The following is a 20,011-nucleotide window of genomic DNA, read 5'->3' as shown; positions in this document are numbered from 1 at the left end:
GGAAGGGTAAGCACACGGTCTACGCCCGGTGTCACCGGGTGTGCGCAAAAAGCATGAAATCAGCTGTGCTCAAGCAAAATTTCGCCGATCAAGTACTTGGCACTATCCGAATTCCTGTATCATCTGCCCTTTTCAAAGACGCTTTCATGTGCCACCTGATTACCCCCACGGCGCGATTTTATTGTGAGCGAGTGGCAGGGCTGCAGCGAGCATAGATTACGCGGAGATGGGATAATGGGAAGGAGAACGGGCACGAAGACAAGCTCCCCTTCAGCGTATTTGGCGCGGATTCCTAGGCACCGTGGTCATGACTTAAAATAGCCGCCGCCTCGCTCCACCTCAATGGCTTGAGATCGATGAAGTCGCTATTCACTCGCATCCCATTGTCTTAAAACTCAGGACTCGGTTTAACATTGAGTGCGCGCCGCAGCGAATAATTGGGTCTTGGCGTCGTCGACCCTCCGCGCGTTGTATGAACTCAGTGGTTCTTGGTCGTTGATAAATGACGCCTGAAGTATACCCTCCATCAGAGCGGCCCATTAATTCCGTGTAGCCTGTTACGGGCTCGTAAAGTGCGTGGGTGATACATTGTTAACGCAACACAATTTCGCGGGTTTGTACTATATGATTGCAAGTGCCAGAAAGCTCGACAGAAGGAAAGGAAATGAGTTACAGTATTATCTGTGACGCCCTTAACGGTAAAAATGACTGATTGATGTGTGCATATCGCCTTAAAAAAGCTAGCTCTTCTACTTAACCTGCCTTAACTTCAGACTGTGGAGCAGCAGTGGCAGCTTTAGCAATGCTCCTATATTTTCGGTCGCCTGATGAGTTTTTTTTTTAAGTGTTGTATACCAAGGGCACGACGTGTAGCATGTTCATTCTCTATGTTCACTTTTTCTATCAGGGTCGTGTTGGTAATTCACACCTTTATTTTTTTATTTTGGTACATCTCGAATTATGTATTCGTTGATCCTATGTTGACGTTTTTTTTTTTTTTTTATACGATCGCGCGTGCGCTTCATCTGACAGAACGCATTAAAAGGCTGACCTTTTTTCATGCGATGGAAATTCAGGTGTGTTCGCGCTACGTTCCACGCATGCGCAGTGAGAAGATACAAGGTCGGCAAGAAGACGAGCAATGTAAATGCCACAGTCGTCGTTTTCGATTGGCGGAGTCGCATATCCGGACCGCACCAGAAATGGCGTGAAGAGTGGATTGTTTAAAAACTTGTGCCTGCCGCAGTGTGTTTGACGAAAACGCAGAAACACGTACACATCGGTGGTTCTTTTTCAAACCGCCTGCAGTGGTATCTAATGTCGGTGACAGCCGTGCCGTGGCGTTTTGTAGTCGTTATAGGCAGCGCCGGACAGTTTAGTGATAACACGTTTGATAATAATCAAGGTACGAGCTCAATATGCCGGCCCTTTATGTCTGGTACACAGATTTTTTGTTTTGGGCGCAAAATAAACACACTCACGGGTTACATAATGTTGGGCGGCATTAAAAAGGAACCGATGCGGCAGTTCTGCGTGTAACGACTTAGTAGCGTCGTACACCAACACTTCCTACGAAAATGTGACAGTGCCTCACAGGCTTCCTGAATTTCAACAAAGACTTTGCGTTCTCTTGTATAATGTTGGTTGGTCTTAGTGAGTCTTCGATGTTTAGAATCTAGCAGCTGTATATAAATTAGTACGAAACTAAACGAAGCAAATTTGATGAATTGCAGCGTCTTATGGGCCAACATTCCTTTTTTTTTCTGCAAAGAAGGACATACTTACACGTTTATTGCGGGAAGCTGATGAAATTTCCTTTGGTTAATGCTGGTCCAGACCTGCTTACTTGAGCGATTTTAAACCTGATGATATGCTGTGCAGTGTCGACAACAACAAAAAAAAAGTTCCGGGCCGCACGTGTATGGTCACAGATGTGTTTTTATTATTTCACAGTACCTCACAGGTTCCGAAGAGCATTGCGTGAGGCGGGGGGGGGGGGGGGGGGGGGCAAAATAAAGCAAAAATACGTGGCGCAGTACATTGGAATTTCATTGGGGTAAAGAATGAAAACAACAACGAAGCATCATGACTTTGGTAATGCAGGGTATTATGAACATCTTGGTATCAGCTGTGGTAGAAAAGTAAAACAGAAGCAATACGAAATGGTGTAACACATGAGACAACATCATTATACAATTTTGAGCAAGCGTTACTTCTCTTAAAGTAGACTAGAATATCAATTTTAAACAAAGAAAAGAAAAACGAAAGTTTGACATTATGACAAGAAGAGCAGTAGCAGGTCCCACAGCGCTTCCTCTGGTTTTTCTGTCGACCTGTGCAGTTTTGCTCGGCAGTGTGTAACTTCACTTGCGCAAGTGAAGAAGCTTTATGTTTTCATTCTATTCGCATACCAAAAGTCTAAGCCTACGGAGAGCCGCCCACTATTCACAGCGAGCGGGTGAAAAATTCCCCTGTCTATATGCAAAACCATTTTCTGCGCGACTAAGGCAGTTGTACTTGCATAACTCGACGCGAGAGGACGCGGCGTAGTTGTTATGCGAACGCCGAGCGATTCATACATTGTTTTCCACCGGACAGTTTTGCAACACACTTGCGCATACATTACGGGCTGCTTGCGGGTTAGCAAAAGGCTTACTGCCGATGACGTGACTGGGACACTACATGCAGAGAAATAAACAAATGACCAAAACGTCCTCTCTCTGCCGTTAGGTCATAAAGTCGGGTTTCAAAAGTGCGCGCTGTTCCCGTCACGCGAGCTGTCCGCCACAGACAGCGTTCACCCACTGCTGCTGCTGCTTTGGCCCATGGAGAAGCCGCTCGCAGAAATCGCTGACGCTTGACACCTCTCGAAGTCCGCGAACAATTCATTCCGCCGGAACAGCTTTACTGGCGAGGTTGGCACACTCGTTAGAAATGCCAAGTACGCGAGCAGCCAAACGACCACGCTAACAGGGAATAGCCCGAAAGAAGATATAAGTTCGGAGCAAAAATAGCATACGCCATGTTTATAACCCCCCTTGCGCAGTCTTGCTCCGGGGAAAATGCAGTGAAAGCTGCGGAAACCCTTTCGCAAACCTGCCACTCTGTGAAATGCGAAATGTCCGCGCTGCGAATGTCGGCACCCTTGTTTTTGGCAGGAGAGCTGCAGTGCACGTGGAAACCTTGTGTCGCACCGTCAGTGGCAGCGACGTATTTTGTGCCTTGTATCACAAGTTGCGTAAGCGCCGCGTCGCGCTTTTGAATACTTGAAAGACGGCCAGTCTACCCCACTCCGAGGGACCAAAAGCGGTCCTTGGTCACGGTGACACGAAGGCTTTAAACGAGGCCAATCACTCGCAGCTTACGTTGAAATAGAATACCGGCCGGGGGGGGGGGGGGGGGTTCTGATTTCTCCACGCTTTTGCAGCATTTGGTCCCGGGATTGAACCTGAGAATGAACAGGGCAAAGCATTTTGTTTGTTTGTGCCAGAAGCGTTACTTGTTTTTATGGCGTAAGTATTCTTTGTCGGGTAGCTCACTTGAACCAGCGTTGTGGCTTAGCGGGAAAAATAAATGCGTGATTTGTCGAGTTAAGACGAGCACTCGTTCTGATAGCGTGGCTGTGATGTTTGGTGTGGATTGATACAAAATAACTTTTTCAATTGGCAGCGTTTCTTCTACCTTGTTTTCTTTGTTTTTGGCACGTAACTTTTCATCCTTTCTCACCCTCCTTCCCCTCATGCGGCTGTTCTCCTCTTCCGCACTTCCCACTAGGAGACGAATGGTGGCACTTGGGCTAAGTTAGGGGCTTAGCGTGTGGAGCTAGCTCAGCAGGGACCACTTGCTTTTGATATAGTTTCCCGTTTCGTATTCTATGTGAAAAATTGTTTTTGGTAGGGTGGTTGGGGCAGTTAAGTGGTCGTGGTTGCGAGATTTATAGGGGTAGTATTTGTTCTTGCTTGGAATATTGCCGTGAACCATGTATGGGCTTGCTTCTTTATTGTTTGTTTTTACTGCCGGGCCACGCCCGGCTGCGTTATCTGCGTTCCAAGCAAAGCGCGTCTTCCATTTTTGATTTTTATGCCGCACGGGCTATCACATTCAGATAAGCAAACTGTTTCGCCCTAACGTCGCTAGCCCAGAATAATCGTCTGTGTACTACAATGTTCGGGATGCGAATCGACGGTTCCAGAAACACTCGCGCCGAAAGATAAAAAGCCTGCAGAGCAGACGCCTCGGCATTCGATTCTGCGACGCTCGCCGACGCAAGCCACTTTGTTGACCGCTGCTTCGCCGCCTCTGTATTCTTGTGAGTTGTTAGGGGAGCACAAGTTCGCTCCAATAAACTTGTTTCTCCTTCAAGACAACTGCGTCGTCCTTGGCTTCGTGACATCTGGTGGAGGTGCTGGGTACTCACCCTTTATGCTCTCTACGACATCTGGAAGCCGCCAAGCCAGCCCGACCAGAGAAAGCCGCCGACTGCAAGGATTGCTACCCGAGTTCGGTTTGATGCCAGAGGGGCCCAAGAAAAGGAACGCTGCAACCAACACCATGGTGCAAAAAACAACGTCGCCAATCGTCCTGCAGCAGACCCGAGAACCGCCATCGTTCCGGGGAGCCCCCGCTGAAGACCCCGAAGAATGGTTGGAGAAGCTGGAGCGTGTCCGCATCTTCAACAGGTGGGATGACGAAGAAACTTTCCGGCATGTCTTCTTTTACTTAGAAGATGCTGCTCGAACTTGGTTCGAGAACCATGAGAGTTCTTTGACCGACTGGACTCAATTCAAGAGGGAGTTCCTTAAGACCCTCACTACCGTTGTGAGAAAAGAGCGAGCTGCGCTTTCGCTTGAAACTCGAACGCAGCACTCCAACGAAGGTGTCGTGATCTTCGTTGAGGAGATGAAGCGACTTTTTCGCCGGGCGGACCCCGAAATGACCGAAGAAAAGAAGCTCAGATTTCTAATGCGAGGAGTGAAGCAAGAGCTTTTTGCTTGTCTAGTCCGTAACCCGCCGAAGACGGTGGCTGAATTCGCGTCTGAGGCGGCCGCGATCGAGAAGACGCTAGAAATTCGAACGAGGCAGTACGACCGCCCTGTCAAGCGCTGTTCTCGGAGACCATCGGAGCCGCAACTGGAAGCTCCGATACATTGCGCGAGACCATTCGAGCAGTGGTCGAGGAGGACCTTCAGAAGCTTTTTCCAACAACGGCGCAACCTCAAGTGGCTTCTTTGACTGACGTCATCCGTGAAGAGGTTGAACAGGCGCTGGGAACTTCTATGCCTTCAGAAGCACCCCGTCAGCCCCAAGTGATGACCTACTCCGCAGTTCTTCGTCAACCCCGCCCTGCTCCAACCCGTCGTCAAGAGATGTTTTCATTAGATGTTATGATGTTGAGAGCATTTAGGCCTAGCTTAGATGTGGCCATGTTTGTTGCGAAAACAAAAATTCTAGAAAGAGGATCTTTGGCGTTATTATTTATGTGCCAATTTCGACGATTAAGTCGTCGTTGTACTCAGAGTTGCACCTCCAGTAATGCGCTACTATTTGATTTAGAAGGCGACGTGTAATGGCGAAGCCGGGAAGTTACAACCCCTTCCCGTTTATTCACCAAATTTTATGTAACGCAGCGTTAAATAAAATTACATTATGTAACTCCATTATGTTACATACATTACATACATGCGTTACATTATGTAACTCCAAAATGAAGAAAATAATAAGAGTGAAAAGCAAATATAAAAATAAAAAACGTCGTGCTCCTTTAACGGCACCAAGTAAACGTGAAGTTGGTGAAACGCAGAAGCGCCATCAGCATGCTTACGAATTCTGTTATTACAGAATTACCAGACTACATCTGAAAATTTTTAAGAGTAAGCTACATCGACGTCAGAAAAACGAATGCCAAAAGCCTGCCGGTGTTCGCCAATAGTTGTCAAGATCCTCGTTATCATCGGTCCATGCAAGCCGACTGCAGGGCGAAAGACTCTCATGGCCGGACCTCCAAACGCGCCTGTCCGGCGCTAGCTGAGTTCATGACTCTCCCAGAATTTCTTTTGATTCTTCCCTCAATCGAGTTAATCGTCTTCTCCTTCCTACTCCCGTGTTTCAATAGCAACGTTGTTGTTTTCATGGTCCACCAGTTGTCATTTCATCGCATCGGACGCACAGCCCTAACCACTTTCTTTTTCTCACTTTGAACCGCATCTTCCACCAGAGTTTCTTTTGCAACACGCTCGTTTCCTTTCCCTAAGCTTTACTACTCCCATTTCCAGGTGTTTGGTAAGGCGCCAAGCTTGTGCACCCTTACATCATGAGCAGCAATACGGATCGGATGTATACCGAGATATGCTGCGCATGTGAAAAGCTCCCGTGCAGACCCGACCGCAGCTGCATGTATACACTGGGCGCTATATGTACATTGATTGATTGATTGATTGATTGATTGATTGATTGATTGATTGATTGATTGATTGATTGATTGATTGTAGATTTAAACGCGCCGACGCAACACAGGCGATAAAACGCGCCGTAGTGGAGCGCTCCGGATTAATATTGACCACCTGGGGATCTTTAACGTGCGCCGAAATCTTGTACGCACGGTCGTTTTCGCTTTTCACCTCCATCATAAAAGCGGCCGCCGCGGCCGGGAATCGAACCCGCGTCCTCGTGCTCATATACGTGCGTTGGTGCAGCACCAGCCAAACGGCCCCTGTCGATTGCCACATGTGAGGAAAGTGGTCAAACTGTGTACAGTAATGTTCGAGACCTCGTGTATGCCCACCAAGTCCTGCATGATGCGTCTCGACTTATTCGTCCCCATTTGTCTGCCTCCACGCGCCTGTAGACGCCCCGCTGTGCAAGGCCAACCAGGCGGTGGTGTACGCGGCTTCGCGGCACCAGGAGGTCGAGGTGCACTGCGAGGTGGAGGCCGACCCGAGCAACGTGACCTTCGAGTGGCGCTTCAACAGCACGCTGCAGCAGCGGCCGCTCAAAAGCTTCTGGGTGCAGGGCACGCGCAGCGTGGCCCGCTACATTCCGCACAGCCACACCGAGTACGGGACGCTGCTCTGCACCGCGGCCAACCGCATCGGACGCCAGCGACAGCCGTGCCTCTTCCATGTCGTCCAGGCAGGTCGGTCGCGCCCCGTGTCATCGCACGCCTATCCTTGTTATCTAAATGACAATGGTCACGTGACCCCACTGCCCCTGGTACGCTGGGCATGGCTGCTTCGCTGGAAAAGTTCTAGAACGTTGAAAAATTGGCCGTAGTAGCGTAATCCGAATGATTTATAAAGCTGTGTGATAGCATTCGGTTTATCCTTGTTAGCGAAATGACAATGGTCACGTGACTCCACGGCCCCTGGTATGCTGGGCATGGCTGCTTTGCTGGGAAAAAGTTCAACAGCGTTGAAAAATTGGCCATAGCCGCCTAATCCCAGTGAGTTACAAAGATGTGTGATAGGATTTGGAACTCAGAAGTTAAAGAGAGGACGCAAAATAGAGCAGCGAAGGAGCCCTATGAAATCACCAAAAGGTCGCTGCTAAAATTACAACCTGACACAAGCAGCATTTCTCGAATATATTTTGTCGCGTTTAAAAAAACCGAAAGATAATTCTTTTAGATTGCATGATACGTCGGCATAAATGTGCAAAACATAAGCTACGCGTCAAGACATAGGCCTGATATCGCTGGCTGTTTCGGTTTCACCTAAACGAAATTAAGGCGTCGAACTCATTTTGTTGTCTGTATTGATCTCGTTAACGAGTTCCCGGTGTGAATAGACGCCAATTTCCAGAAGCACCAACGCCCCCCATGTTCCGCAAACGTTCCAGTAGTTTGCTGCTATTTTAGCCGCTTTGTCAGGGAAGGCTCTTGTCAAGCTGACTTGGAATAAAACACCTTATTTTCCACTAAACCGTTACGAATAATCGGAAAGCTGCCGTCATGCAGTTTTAGACTTCCCTTCCCGCAAAAATATAAATAACCAGTCGGATACACTCGGGAATGTTTTCGTGGTCCTCTCCGACATAACTCAGCAATCAATCAGCACAATAAACAAGATACAAGGCAAACCTCCACCAGATATACACGGTCTGAAGCTTCAGAAGCTCTTCGTTTTGTCCTCTATACTTTCTGTTCAGTTTGGAGCATTAAAGGGTCTCCCGGTGGCAAAAGAAATCCTGTCTCACCTTCCGTTATCTTCTTTCCACTCCCTGATCTGACTACCTGTTTTTTCCCTCATTTATTCCCCCCAATTCTCCCTCCTGCTCTCGCTCTTCCCGTCCCTTTCCTTCCATCTTCTTCCGCCTGTTGCGCTGTCCGTCCGGAAGCAGGACCTCCGGGGCCCGTGGAGAACTGCTCCATCACGAACCAGACCGAGGGCTCGCTGCACCTCGAGTGCCAGGCAGGCTCGGACGGACACCTCCCCGCCCACTTCGTCCTCTCTGTGCACGACGCAGTCACCGCCGCCGTCTCGGCCAACTTCACCGCCGACAGGCCGGACTTCTGGGTGAGCCGGATGTGCTATTACCGCCCGTCGTGACGAGGAGACCGGAGAAAAAGCGACCTGAAGGTCGATTCGTTATAGGGATAACGCCGAGCTTAGACGTGCGCTCTTTGGAGGAGTAGGGATTGGAGAAGGTTGACATGCTCTAAGCACGCGGTTTTTCTTCGTACGCGTGTACAGAGACATCTAAGTACAAATCCAAATTACTTTGGCAGTAAGCAAGAAACTGAAACGCGTACACAAAAAAATGTCCCCAGCCACCCAGTACCCTATTCTAATTATGACCGGTATCGGATGGTTATAACTGCGCTCATACGTAGGTGCTGCTTGCGATTATGGGAAAAAAGGTTGCAGTCAGCATGATTACTGCCGAAAAAGCTGGAATGGCCAGACTTTACCACTATAACAAGATCAAGAGGTGCTTGTTTGATAGGTATATGCGTCGGCTTGCTAAGAACGTGGCAAGATGTCTCTGTCTTTCTCTCGGTTTCCACTTTGAAGTCCTTTTCCACAGTAGTGGATAATGTGCGGGGAGAAAAAGCACTAGACTAAGTCCAAAATGAGAGAAATAATTAGACAAATACTAAAGTAAACTATCAGCTAAGCAGTAAGAGAATATAAGCAATGACGACAGAAATGAAAGAATGTGCGTTCACCCGACATACGGACTCACTTTATGAACCAATCATCTCAGTTTTAGGAAAGCCTGCAGATTACTCCCATATTTGCTCTTTTCGAGTCCCTGGCCAAAGTGGCTCTCACCACTAAATTCTTTAAAATGTGTACTTCACGTATTATTATTTTCACGTATTTGACGACTGCATGTCTTGTATTACGCACCACGAGGGAGTCGGAACATTTATTGCTAGAGGTAATATTGTTACGAGGCGGAAGGACACAAGACATGGACCACGAGAGATGTGAACGATGTATTTACTTTATTTACATGGCCGCCATCACAGAGCCCGTGCAGACTGTGCATACGCACAGAGCTACTTAGTCGTTGGAAGGTAGGCCGACACCGCTATGCTATAATATGATGTGGTAAGGGTAATGTTACCTCAGTGTAAGGGTAATGTACGGGCAATGTTATCTCAGGCAGAGTGTCTTGTAAGAACGCTGTCCCAACTATGTCGCGAACGGCGTAGGGCATGAGGGAAGGCCATATAACTAGCAATATGATGTGGTAATGGTTAACGTTATCTTGGTGTAAGGGGCATGTGCGGGCAATGTTATCTCAAGGCAGAGTAGCTTGTAAGAACGCTTTCCCAACTATGTCGCGAATGACGTAGGGCATGAGAGAAGGCCATAACCAGCGTATGCACGTTCCCGCAGGTTCACGATCTCCTACCGGGCGTCGAATACTTCCTGGTGGTGTCGGCGGTGAACGAGCGCGGCCGAAGTCCGGAGCTGACCATCCTGCCTCCCATCATGCCGCTCGTGGGGAAACTTACCAAGTCGGGTAAGAAGACGTGTACAGTCAGTCAACGGAGATGCTTTAACTGCACCCTACGGAATGGTCAAAGGTAGCGGGACGTAACGCACAAAATATACTGGCGCCAAAAAGCAAATGTTTTCCGCAAACACTGACAGGTAAAGATAAAATTTGTTTCCATAGGAAAAAAATTACATAGTTAATGCTGGTAATGTTTTCCCGCCATTTCCAACGCGAACTGTTTCCTGTGACCATTGCTAGAAAGACGTATATATAACCTTGGAAGGTTATAATTCAAGTTCTACAACAACGCTTCCTGCGAACGACAGGAGCGATCGTCTGACTGCTAATTTAACACTTTGGTTCGTTTGAGCCGAGTAATATTGATCTCGTCGGTAATGCCCTATATTGCACAAATAGTTCCTACTTAGCGTTCTTTCACACGCGCAAGCCAGTGATGGGATTGATGATTCAATTAGAGCCCGTTTAGGCGTAAACACAGGTGTGTTGACATGATGTAATGGTCGGGCTTGATTGCCTACCAGACTCTAGCGTGTCACTGTGCGGTGAGTTGTCGGTTGCTAACTGTAGAATGCGCCGGGGCGACCGCAGGCAGCGCGGCTAAGATGTACTCGAGCGCCCTGCTAGTCACCGTGATCGCGGCCGTGGCCCTGCTCTGCCTTCTGCCGCTGGTCGTGCTGGCTGCTGTGAAGCTGAAAGGCCGGCGCTTCTTCGCCAAGAGTGAGTGAACACATTTTTTTACCTTTAATACCAATGAAAATTTGCTATACCGACGCACTTAGTGACAAAACAATAATAAGCTGGGCGTTGGGGGGAATGCTAAGACGAAGAAGTCCACTTTGCCTTTCGGTTGTTTCGCTTTTGCACGAAGGGGTGCCTGCTTATTCGTTTTGCATTTTGCGTTTGCATCACGGCTCTACAAACCTTCTCAGGGTATTCTTCTTCACAACTTGAAAAAAAAATGTACGAAAGACGAAGAGCGGTGACACGGACAAGCGCTTGTCCGTGTCGCTACTCTTCACCCTTCTTCATCCTTCACTCTTCATCCTTCGTTCTGTTTTTTTTTCGCTCTGTAAACATTGGTTTAATGGAGTACCAAATAGCCCAGACTTGCACAGTCTCCACAATACTCACGAAAATTCAACCTGCTCATCAAAAAACTCCAAGTTGATTAATATCGACGGCAGCTGGCCAATTTGATTCACACAGCTTTTTTAAAGCGTGTAAACCTTTTCGGGTGTAGTCCCGTTGCGCCTCGGCTTTAGCACATCTCGCCGAACATGAGACGAAACCTTTTCGGAGTTTTTCCGAAACAGGTGCCGTCCTGATGGGATGCTGGATGGTGGAGACCGTACTCACGGTATTTCTACGTCGTGAAAACGGAAAATAAGCCTATTTTGAAGGGGCCATGGAGACAAAATGCAACTTTGTTCTATTTGAAAGAAGTAGACTCTTGCTAGCTTACTCAGCTGCATTGCAGCCCCGAGAGACATTTTATTAACCTCGAAAACGCGAAAAAGTATTGAACTACTTTCAAATGACGCGCCATAGTGACGTAATATGGGCAGGGGTGGCGCCGTATGGACTGGCACTAAAAACATCTTATCAGTGTGTTAGCTGCGCGTTACCACCAAAGTAAGACGACCAAATGGGACTGAGGGCCACAGTCAGTTGCCCACTTTCGATATCGGTTACGAATTGCTGAGTGTTTTTTCTTTTTCTCTCTATTATCTTGCAACGCCGAACAAGAGCCCTTGATGACCCCCTGCTTTTACAGAACAGTTACGTATGTTACTTGAGAAAAAGGCTGTTTAAAAATCAGGGAAGAAAAAAGGGAGCACCACTCAGCGAAGAAATTGCAAGAAAAGGCAGTACGTAATCGTTTTCTTGCTTCCCCCTTTCCCGCATTTTCAATTTTGTCGCTGCGCACTTTTATGTCTTTGATCTTGAGGCATAACGCAGAATTTAAAGTGCTCGCTGAGAGGGTCGCCTTAGGCCGCTTTTGCGCTATCCCTGGTACATTACCGGCGGTATTGCGCAATCGGAGTTTTTTTTTGTAATCTCGTCTTAAGCCTAGTATGCATAACAAGTTTAGACCAGTGGCCGTGAAGCTGCTGAGACTTTTTTGCTCTGTAGATGCTTAACGAAGCGTGCGAAAACGGCGCCGTCCACTAATGGCATAAAAAATATTTCGCGCACTTTCGAGGAAATCTTATCAACGGTGTCGACGTGATTACGACATATGCCCGGGGACTAATGGAAGATTTTTCCCGGTCAATGAACATTCCTGATGCCTTGTCGGGGTTTTTATTTTTATCCTGCTCGGCACATTTACACGGCGAAAACTGTTTTCGTGGGTTAAGCAGCCTGAGTGCGAGTCACGGTGTTCGGGGTTAATGCATGCACAACATTTTGCTAAATCGAAAAAGAATATTTTAAGAGGAGGAGGAGGAAGAAAAAAATGCTTATCGGAGCCGATAAGAAGAAGAAAAAAAGAACAGGAAAGGTTTTAGGCGATTCAAATACGTTCAACGCATAAAACAGCAATATTTTTTTCTGTTAGAGATTTCGGCGCACGTTAATAATCCTCAGGTGGTCAAAATTATCCGGAGCCCTCAACTGCGACGCGCATCGTCGCCTGAGTAGTGTCGGCGCGTTAAACTTCATAATGAATTATTCAGCAATATTTTACGTGCTATTTAACTAGATATTTGGAGTCGTTGAATGTTTCGCGTTATCCTCTGATAAAACGGGACGGGCTCGTCTGCGCATTAGCCAGCATCATATTCACGCAGTACGTTCCGAACGTATTCCGCTCCTGAAGCTGGGAAAGTTATCATTAGACCTTTATAAAGCATTATGTATCGAGGGACCAGAACAGAACACAGATGCCGCGCCAATGTTCGGAGCTTTTCAATGCCCAAGCAATCCTTAGAACTATGAAAGCTTGACATTCTGTGCGTTGCGGAGGGCTCGTTTTACAGTCAGACTATAAATGTCCCGGTTCCTCGTATGGCTAGCGTGCGCGGACAAATCGGCCCTATAAAACGTCAGTTTTCTGGGATGCTTACAGAAAGCTATAAATCCTGTTTTGTCGAAACTACCTCGAAATATATTTTATGGCAATTGGCCGGTAAGTGGACTCCGTGGCTACGCAGAGTTTTATTTACTTGTCATATTTAGTCAGTTTACAGTGATGTTGTAAATGCTGAGAAATTCCCATTTGCAGTCAATACACGGGCGACTTACCCAAGGGGAATGGGCAGCTGCATGTTTGCCGGCCAGACGAACATTCTGGTTCTTACAAGTTTCATTGAGCTAATTAACTAGAACGTATACTCAATCGCAGATTGCAAACAGGCACGTTTTGTTTCGTCCGCTCATCGGATGGCGCCCGACTTTGGCGGTCATCCATCTTCAAGGGCACTGAATTTTTTCTTGACCTAGGTTTGGGGAAATTTATTGGCGCTAAATAATCAATTTGGTCCGGGGGCACATGAGGTTGGCTTTTCGCAGATGTCATCTGCCTTCAGTACCCTTTGGTTTGAGTGTACCGGTGGCTAGTTTTTGGTAGATGCCATCTGCCTTGTCTACCCCTGTGCTTACTAAGTCACGTGTTTGTCGCCGCTCGATCGCAGGTCGTGAGGCCAAGAAGGACGGCACGGACGAGGACGCCTGTCCTTCCACCACGGCCGCCACACCGCAGGAGGCCACCCAGCTGCAGATATCCTCCATCTACCCCAAGGAGGACAACCAGGTGTGGATCGTCAAGAAGAGCACCGGCCTATGAGCCGCTGCCCGAGTGCCGCCTGGCGGCGTGTGGCAGGCCACGCCGTTCCCACTTTCCTCACACGTGACGTCACAGTGTCATAACATCGGCTGTGAAGGGACGTTTCGCTACTCCCTTTGATGGACGACTCTCATCATCAATCTACGAGGAAAAAGACCAGAGTAATAAAGTGACCTCCTGCCAGGAGAGGTCACACAGGCAACATGCTCTCCGGGTGAAGGTCTACACCGTTCGTTATTGCTTTCGTTCCTCAAGGTTCGATCGTCGTTTCTTCGAAGTGCTGTGATAGCGAAGAAAGAAAGACGACGTGTTAAGGCATCATGTTCTACTCGGACAACTCTGTCGTGGCCTCCGTATCTCTAAGTACATTGGTCAGGATGGTCGCGCAAGTTTTCGTTTTCTCCGCAGCGACGAGAGACGCATTGTTAAAAAGTCAGTGGGTGTTGTCGTTTCGTCGCAATGGAGTGACTTTTCTCCAATGAACCCGAGGATATGTGTCGTCTGATCTTGGCCTGGCGACACGTGGTGCGCGATTGTGTGCGGCGGTAAACTGTTGTGAAGGCGAGCCGAGAAGACGCCACACGACCTTTCCTCTTTCGGAGAGGCGAAGCTCAGAGACGCACCAAGTGCTTCTAGGAGGTAGCCAACGAGACATTTGTGTACATTTGTGTACATATGTGAACACTCATCTCTGACTGTCAGGAAACAAAATCCCTCTGCTGGCTGTCGGCGTGTTTTGTGCGCCCTGATCTCAGGCTCAAGGTGAACCAAGGAAGAGGAAACAGTTGCTTAAATGTGTTGCCTGCTGCTGCAAACAGTGTAAGTACCTTATTACCCCGTGCTCACAACCTGACCCCATGACTTCATTCAACACCCTTGGTAACATATTAACAACGCATTACGAAATGTTGTGTACGGTTTGGCTTGCTGGGGAACTACTGTTATGGCTTGCTGGGAAAATGCGGTTATGGCTTGCTTGGAAACTACCCCAACAAAATTTGTTGGAAATAAAACGAATTCACTTCACTTGACTTGAGATGAACGCTGACAAGCTTTTTTAGCAAATATTTTGCGTTTCGGTTATGTTTTAATGAAGATGGCGCCGATCGAAGCTAACACATTCTACGCGGTCTGATCGAGCATGTTAAGCTAATGGCAGTGAGACCCAGTACACTGCATATTGCAGCGCTAGCATAAGAATGCAGCTTATGTTTAATTACCAGCGCGTTTTTTAGTGTCACCATTAACCAACGCATTGAAAAATACCACAACAATGTGCTTAGTCAGAACCCATTGTTTGTGGCCAAGCGTATTCATGCAAATGACCGCGTCTCCGCCATAAAGCGTTATTTATGCATGACAGAATGCTTAAATATTCAGTTTCGGCCCTGTTATCCTCTAAAACACATATGGTGCTGCAGTGAAATTATGCAAGAGTACTCGCCTAGACGATAATTATCTTACCTTAGAGCCCCATTCAAATGACAACGTTTAGTGTGCATTCAGGTAAAAAAAGGCAAAAGTATTCGCAATAAACAAAAATTTAACAACAAATTTCTGTCGGTGTCAAGTTGTCTTGCTTTTCTTTGCCGCAGGCGGAAAGCGCAGCTAACGAGTTCGAAAGAAGGAAGTGTGGACAAGACTGCAGCAAGAAAAAAAAAAGATTGTTGGAAGTCCTCGTGCATATTGAACGACGGCCACGCTGGAGCCGTTGTCATCCAGTCACGATCAACAACAGCTGTTAGTGCGTGGCCAGTGGGCACGTGGTCAACCATGTACATTTCGAGACTATCCTGAAGATGTTATTTTTGTATACCCCGCGTCAGCCCTACTCATTCTGTACGCCCATCTTTCTCACTTTAAGATTTTCCCATAAGTTCCTTACTTCCTGCCCCCTCCCCCTTCCTCCTTGTCCACTCTCTCCCCGTGTACAGACAGCGACTGCGTTGATATTTGACGTTAAAATAAACAGAGACGCGTGCGGTCACCTTCATCGCATCATTACCACCGTTACACGAGTGCCCTTCTCTTTAGATTGTTCGCGAGGGCCCCCGTCTTCAGTTCTCAAGTTAAGGCTGGACGACGTGTTTAGAAGTGCATAGAACGAATGCGGGAAGAGAACATGTGCCTGCAGGAGAGGATATGGGGTTGAAATTGGAGATCAAGTGTCGTTGAGGCCTTTTCCGCTTCTGTGTTCTTTGAGCAGCCATTTCATCTGAGGCGGGTGATCTCAATGCCCATGCGCAGTACAGTGCCGAACATTCCTAGATGCTATCAATGCTTTAAAGGCACCCTGCAACACTTTTTTCAACTTCTTTTGAAACCGTAAGCGCTTGCAGAACGTAGTAGCCCAACACACCCAGTACTAGGATTAGGGGGCTGCAGAGTACCTTAGCCATTATTGATGCTCTATGCCAATCCGATAACTTGTAAACTCGCTCAAAAGATTTTTCTGTCTTTCCCGCTCTTCACGTTCTTTGACGGATCGAATTACGCTACTAAGGACATGTAGCGGCTGTTGGTCGGTTTTCCTTGAGTTGCAGCTATGAACGCTTTTCGATAGCACCTTTAAAAAAATTCCCGCGCCTTCCCGCGAGGGGAACACGAGTAAATGCAGAGCATTGGGGCCTCAGTACTGGTTGAAGGCAGTGTTACTTCCATTGCTTCTTCCGTGATGCTGGAGTAGCAGACACGAGTAAACGTGGGAGCGAGCGCCAACCAAGGAAGGAAGGAGCAACGCAGTGACTGAAGCACGAGCGACCGCTAGCCGCTTTATCTTTGCAGCGCGCGCAGTAGAGGGAGAGCAGTACGGGGGGGAGAGCGCGCATGGGCAAGCAGCGCGCGCCCTTCCACGCCCCACCGCGCTGCTATCACGCACATGTTACGCCGAGACCGCGACGGAGCGAACGGGCTGACTACGACGCATGCGCGCGCCAGCTGCTGTTGAGAGAGAGGAGGGAAGGAGGAGAGGCGCACCTGCTGCGGACGCGGAACTGTTGACGCCGTCCGACGCTGGAAGAGGCGAGGCTAAGAAATGCTCTGCATTTAAAAAGCCACAAAAAGAAAGCAAAAATGGAAGGCGTATCTGGTGCGACGAGCAAATCACGCAGTGCCGCTCCGTGCTGGCTACAGATTTCGCTGTGGTACTGAACGCGATGGAAAGGGTGCAAGCGCTTATCGAAAGTCTTGAAGGGTCCCTTTAAAGCCTTGATACCACCTTGGAATGTCCAGAGTCTGCTTCGCATGCGCACTGAGATCATCCTGTCGACTGCGCCATTTAAAGCGCCGCTAGCACATCCCGGTGACAAAATGGCTGCTCACAGGGAAAGAAGCTGAAAAGTAGAAATCACTGGCCGAGGAGTGATCACGAAAGAAAGCCGCTGATTTTCTTTTATTTTTTCTCTAATTGGCTGAGGACAAGATGGACAAGGTGGACTTCGTCCTGTAGTCTTTCTTGTCCAAGTTTTGTTTTGCGCTAATTTCCATCATGGACAGGCAGGCTGCAGGCCACACCGAACAACTGTCGCGCCGAGGTAAGCAGGGGAGAAGATGAGGCGGGTCTGAGGCATTTAGGCTGGAGGACAACGGTAATTCGTTCTGTGTTACAGACACGCGTGTGTAATCTATACTATCTTTCTACGCGAAATGTGCCATACGTTTGTGTGTTCATTTCTACTTTCTTTCTTTATTCGTTTTTCAAATATGTTGACAATAAAATGAAGTTTAACTTGACTGCGTTTTGTTGTACGTGCCTTTTTGTATGTGAACACGCTGGATGCGTGAGCTTGCGTGTCAGTGAGTGGGCGTGCTTTTGTGCGAGTATCTTATTTCCCATTCAAAGCATGAAGCCTATTTAGGTCAGGAATATTGGAAACTTCGTAAAGGCGAATGCGTCAAATCGTTGTTTGCAGAAGTACGTATAGGCGCGTTCAAAACGACCTGAAACTTTTGAGCTTCCCTTGCGGCTCTTCGTTTGAGCACTGGGATTTTGACCCTGGTAAGTAATGGTAAACGAAAAAAGTCGAACGCTTTGGCTACCCCAATTTGAGCAGCCGCCTCAAGGCGCTCGGAGACAATCCCACTCACGGGGATTGTCCTTTAACGCTGCGTATATACTAGTGCTGCGAGTCTTCTTCCCCACAGTGCGTTCGCTATACTTTCAATAGTTTTGAAATAGCTCCAGCGTAGCCTCCACGCCTTCTCCCAGGCGTTGGCCCGACACGGAAGCGCTTTTTTGTTATGAACGCGGCTTTAAGGCCGTCCTGTCTAGGGGCCGTACTTTCTACCTTTGCAAGGCGGTCTCTGAATTTCCGAAAGTCTGACCTGATTGGTGTTTAGTTCCACCACGAAGACCTAAAGGAAATATGCACTGGTCTATCTGGTGTCTCGCCTCACCCACGCAAAGTCAACAATAGGACTCTTGCTCACCCAGGGGACTTTGCGGCCTGCTCGTTAGCGTCTAATTATTGGAAGAGAACCGGTGAGAAATAAAGAGGAGAGAAAGAACTTAATCATGGCAAACAAGGTGCCGTTGGCCGTGGAACAAATGCCGAGAGAGGTTTGAAGCGCGCTATCTTTCAGTTAAAAGAAAAAGTTATTCATTGTTTAGTGCGCCTTTAAAAAGCCTACTAACTGGACTAAGAAAACACAGAAAACAAACCAACCGTGTGAATTAGCGCCTACATAAATACCCGAACCTGAGAAGGGTAGGTAACGTTAACAACATGGCGGACTTACTTGCTGCAATTCTCTTTGGGTCACGTCTTTCGTTCCGGGCACTGGGGGTGCCCTTCTGACTGAAACGAAATTCTGGATTAGAGTTTCCCATGTGGTATATATTATTCCGTGATCCTCGACTACGACAAGCGTTTCATGCCAGGATTAGCTCAGGGTCATTAAACTCAAATTCGAACTTTTCTTCAGAGCGACTGCTTTTGGACCAGCACAGCTGTCTGGACAAGAGCAACGATTACAAGCAGACACGGGAGGTGCCCACTGGCGTGACGGTGCCTGTTTCAGCCATCTAAAATATGAATATGGCACGCATAGTGCGCCGCGAGTGTAATAAACGTGAATGGCGAATACGCTTTGGCGAACGTATGCATCGAAGCGAACAAGTAGCGTCCTAGTAATGCTAGTCTCCGTGGGAGAACGACACTGTACAAGTAAAAATTATAAGAGTACTTAATCGGGTAACCTCACGGCAAGAATTTCGTGGGCGAAACGACGAGCTTAACCATATGATTATCCGCACCACATAATGCACGGCCGCCGGGCTCGTACGCCGCTGTTGCTCGCTTCTAAGGGCGAAAAGCAGCCCCGAAGCAAGCGACAGCGACATATGGGCCTGGAAGGAGTGCATTCGGTAGAGTGGCAAACTATGGAGTAACGCTTGTCGCGTCGCTCACGCAATTCGGTATATGAGGTTGCACGTTAAGTCTTGTTGTATGGCTTGAATGCGAAAGCATTATAACTTGGTTCGCACCATTTATGAAAGCCATGTGTAGTGCTACGTCATGCTTGCGAAAGAGTGGAGATAACGCACCTTGAGTAGGACCAAGTTCCCGGCGTTCGGCTCTTCTTGCTGCATTGTACGCCCCCTGCGCTTCAAGGTTGTCGGCATACTTGCGTGATGACTAGCGCTTAGTGCACGCATAAGCTGGGGTTACACCCTACGTCGAACTATTTTCCATCACGAGACACGGTGCGAATCGTTCCGACAGCTCCGACGAACACGAGGGAGACTTGGGGCTCCCCCTGCCGCACTAGGCGCGCTATAGAGCTAGCAAACTAGGGCTCACGCTTCTATGGACGTATGCGCTTAAGACACATTTCATCATCATCATCATCATCATCATCACCACCACCACCATCATCGCCATCATCATCATCAGTCTATCTACGCCCACTGCAGAGCAAAGGCCTCTCCCATTATTCTCCAATTACCTCGGTCCCGTGCCAACTGTGACCAATTTATCCCCGCAAACTTCTTGATCTCATCTGCCCATCTAACTTTCTGCCGCCCTCTGCAACGCTTGCCTTCTCTAGGGATCCACTCTGTTACCCTTAATGACCAGCGGTTATCTTGCCTTCGCATTACATGCCCTGCCCACGTCCATTTCTTCTTCTTAATTTCTACTAATATGTCTTTAACACCAGTTTGCTCCCTGACCCACTCCGCTCTCTTCTTGTCCCTTAATGTTACACCTATCATTTTTCGCTCCGTTGCACGCTGAGTCGTTCTCAATTTAAGTTGAA

The 20,011-nt window shown here is 48.1% G+C and overlaps 1 protein-coding gene across 2 annotated transcripts in view; it reads left to right on the top strand.

Moving 5' to 3' along the window:
* LOC144169495 (neural cell adhesion molecule 2-like) overlaps positions 1–17,485 on the top strand; it is a 326,391-nt gene extending 308,906 nt beyond the window's left edge. Inside the window, exons 8-13 of one of the 2 annotated variants that reach the window (XM_077698683.1) lie at positions 6,845–7,132; positions 8,335–8,510; positions 9,843–9,969; positions 10,555–10,683; positions 13,602–14,572; positions 15,349–17,485. In XM_077698683.1, coding sequence (XP_077554809.1) covers positions 6,845–7,132; positions 8,335–8,510; positions 9,843–9,969; positions 10,555–10,683; positions 13,602–13,753 — 872 coding nt within the window. In that variant the 3' untranslated portion in view covers positions 13,754–14,572; positions 15,349–17,485. Of the gene's footprint in view, positions 1–6,844; positions 7,133–8,331; positions 8,511–9,842; positions 9,970–10,554; positions 10,684–13,601; positions 14,573–15,348 lie in introns of both variants that reach the window. The other variant, XM_077698682.1, reaches the window with a different exon arrangement.
* Positions 17,486–20,011: the final 2,526 nt, after the last annotated feature.

This window comes from Haemaphysalis longicornis, unplaced genomic scaffold (assembly GCF_048455015.1).
Source record: "Haemaphysalis longicornis isolate Haplotype H1 unplaced genomic scaffold, Haemaphysalis longicornis Haplotype H1 scaffold_2, whole genome shotgun sequence".
In the NCBI taxonomy this organism is placed as follows: Eukaryota; Metazoa; Arthropoda; class Arachnida; order Ixodida; family Ixodidae; genus Haemaphysalis; species Haemaphysalis longicornis.
The sequence above is the reverse complement of the archived record's forward strand: the minus strand, read 5'-3'. Positions and strand labels throughout refer to the sequence as shown.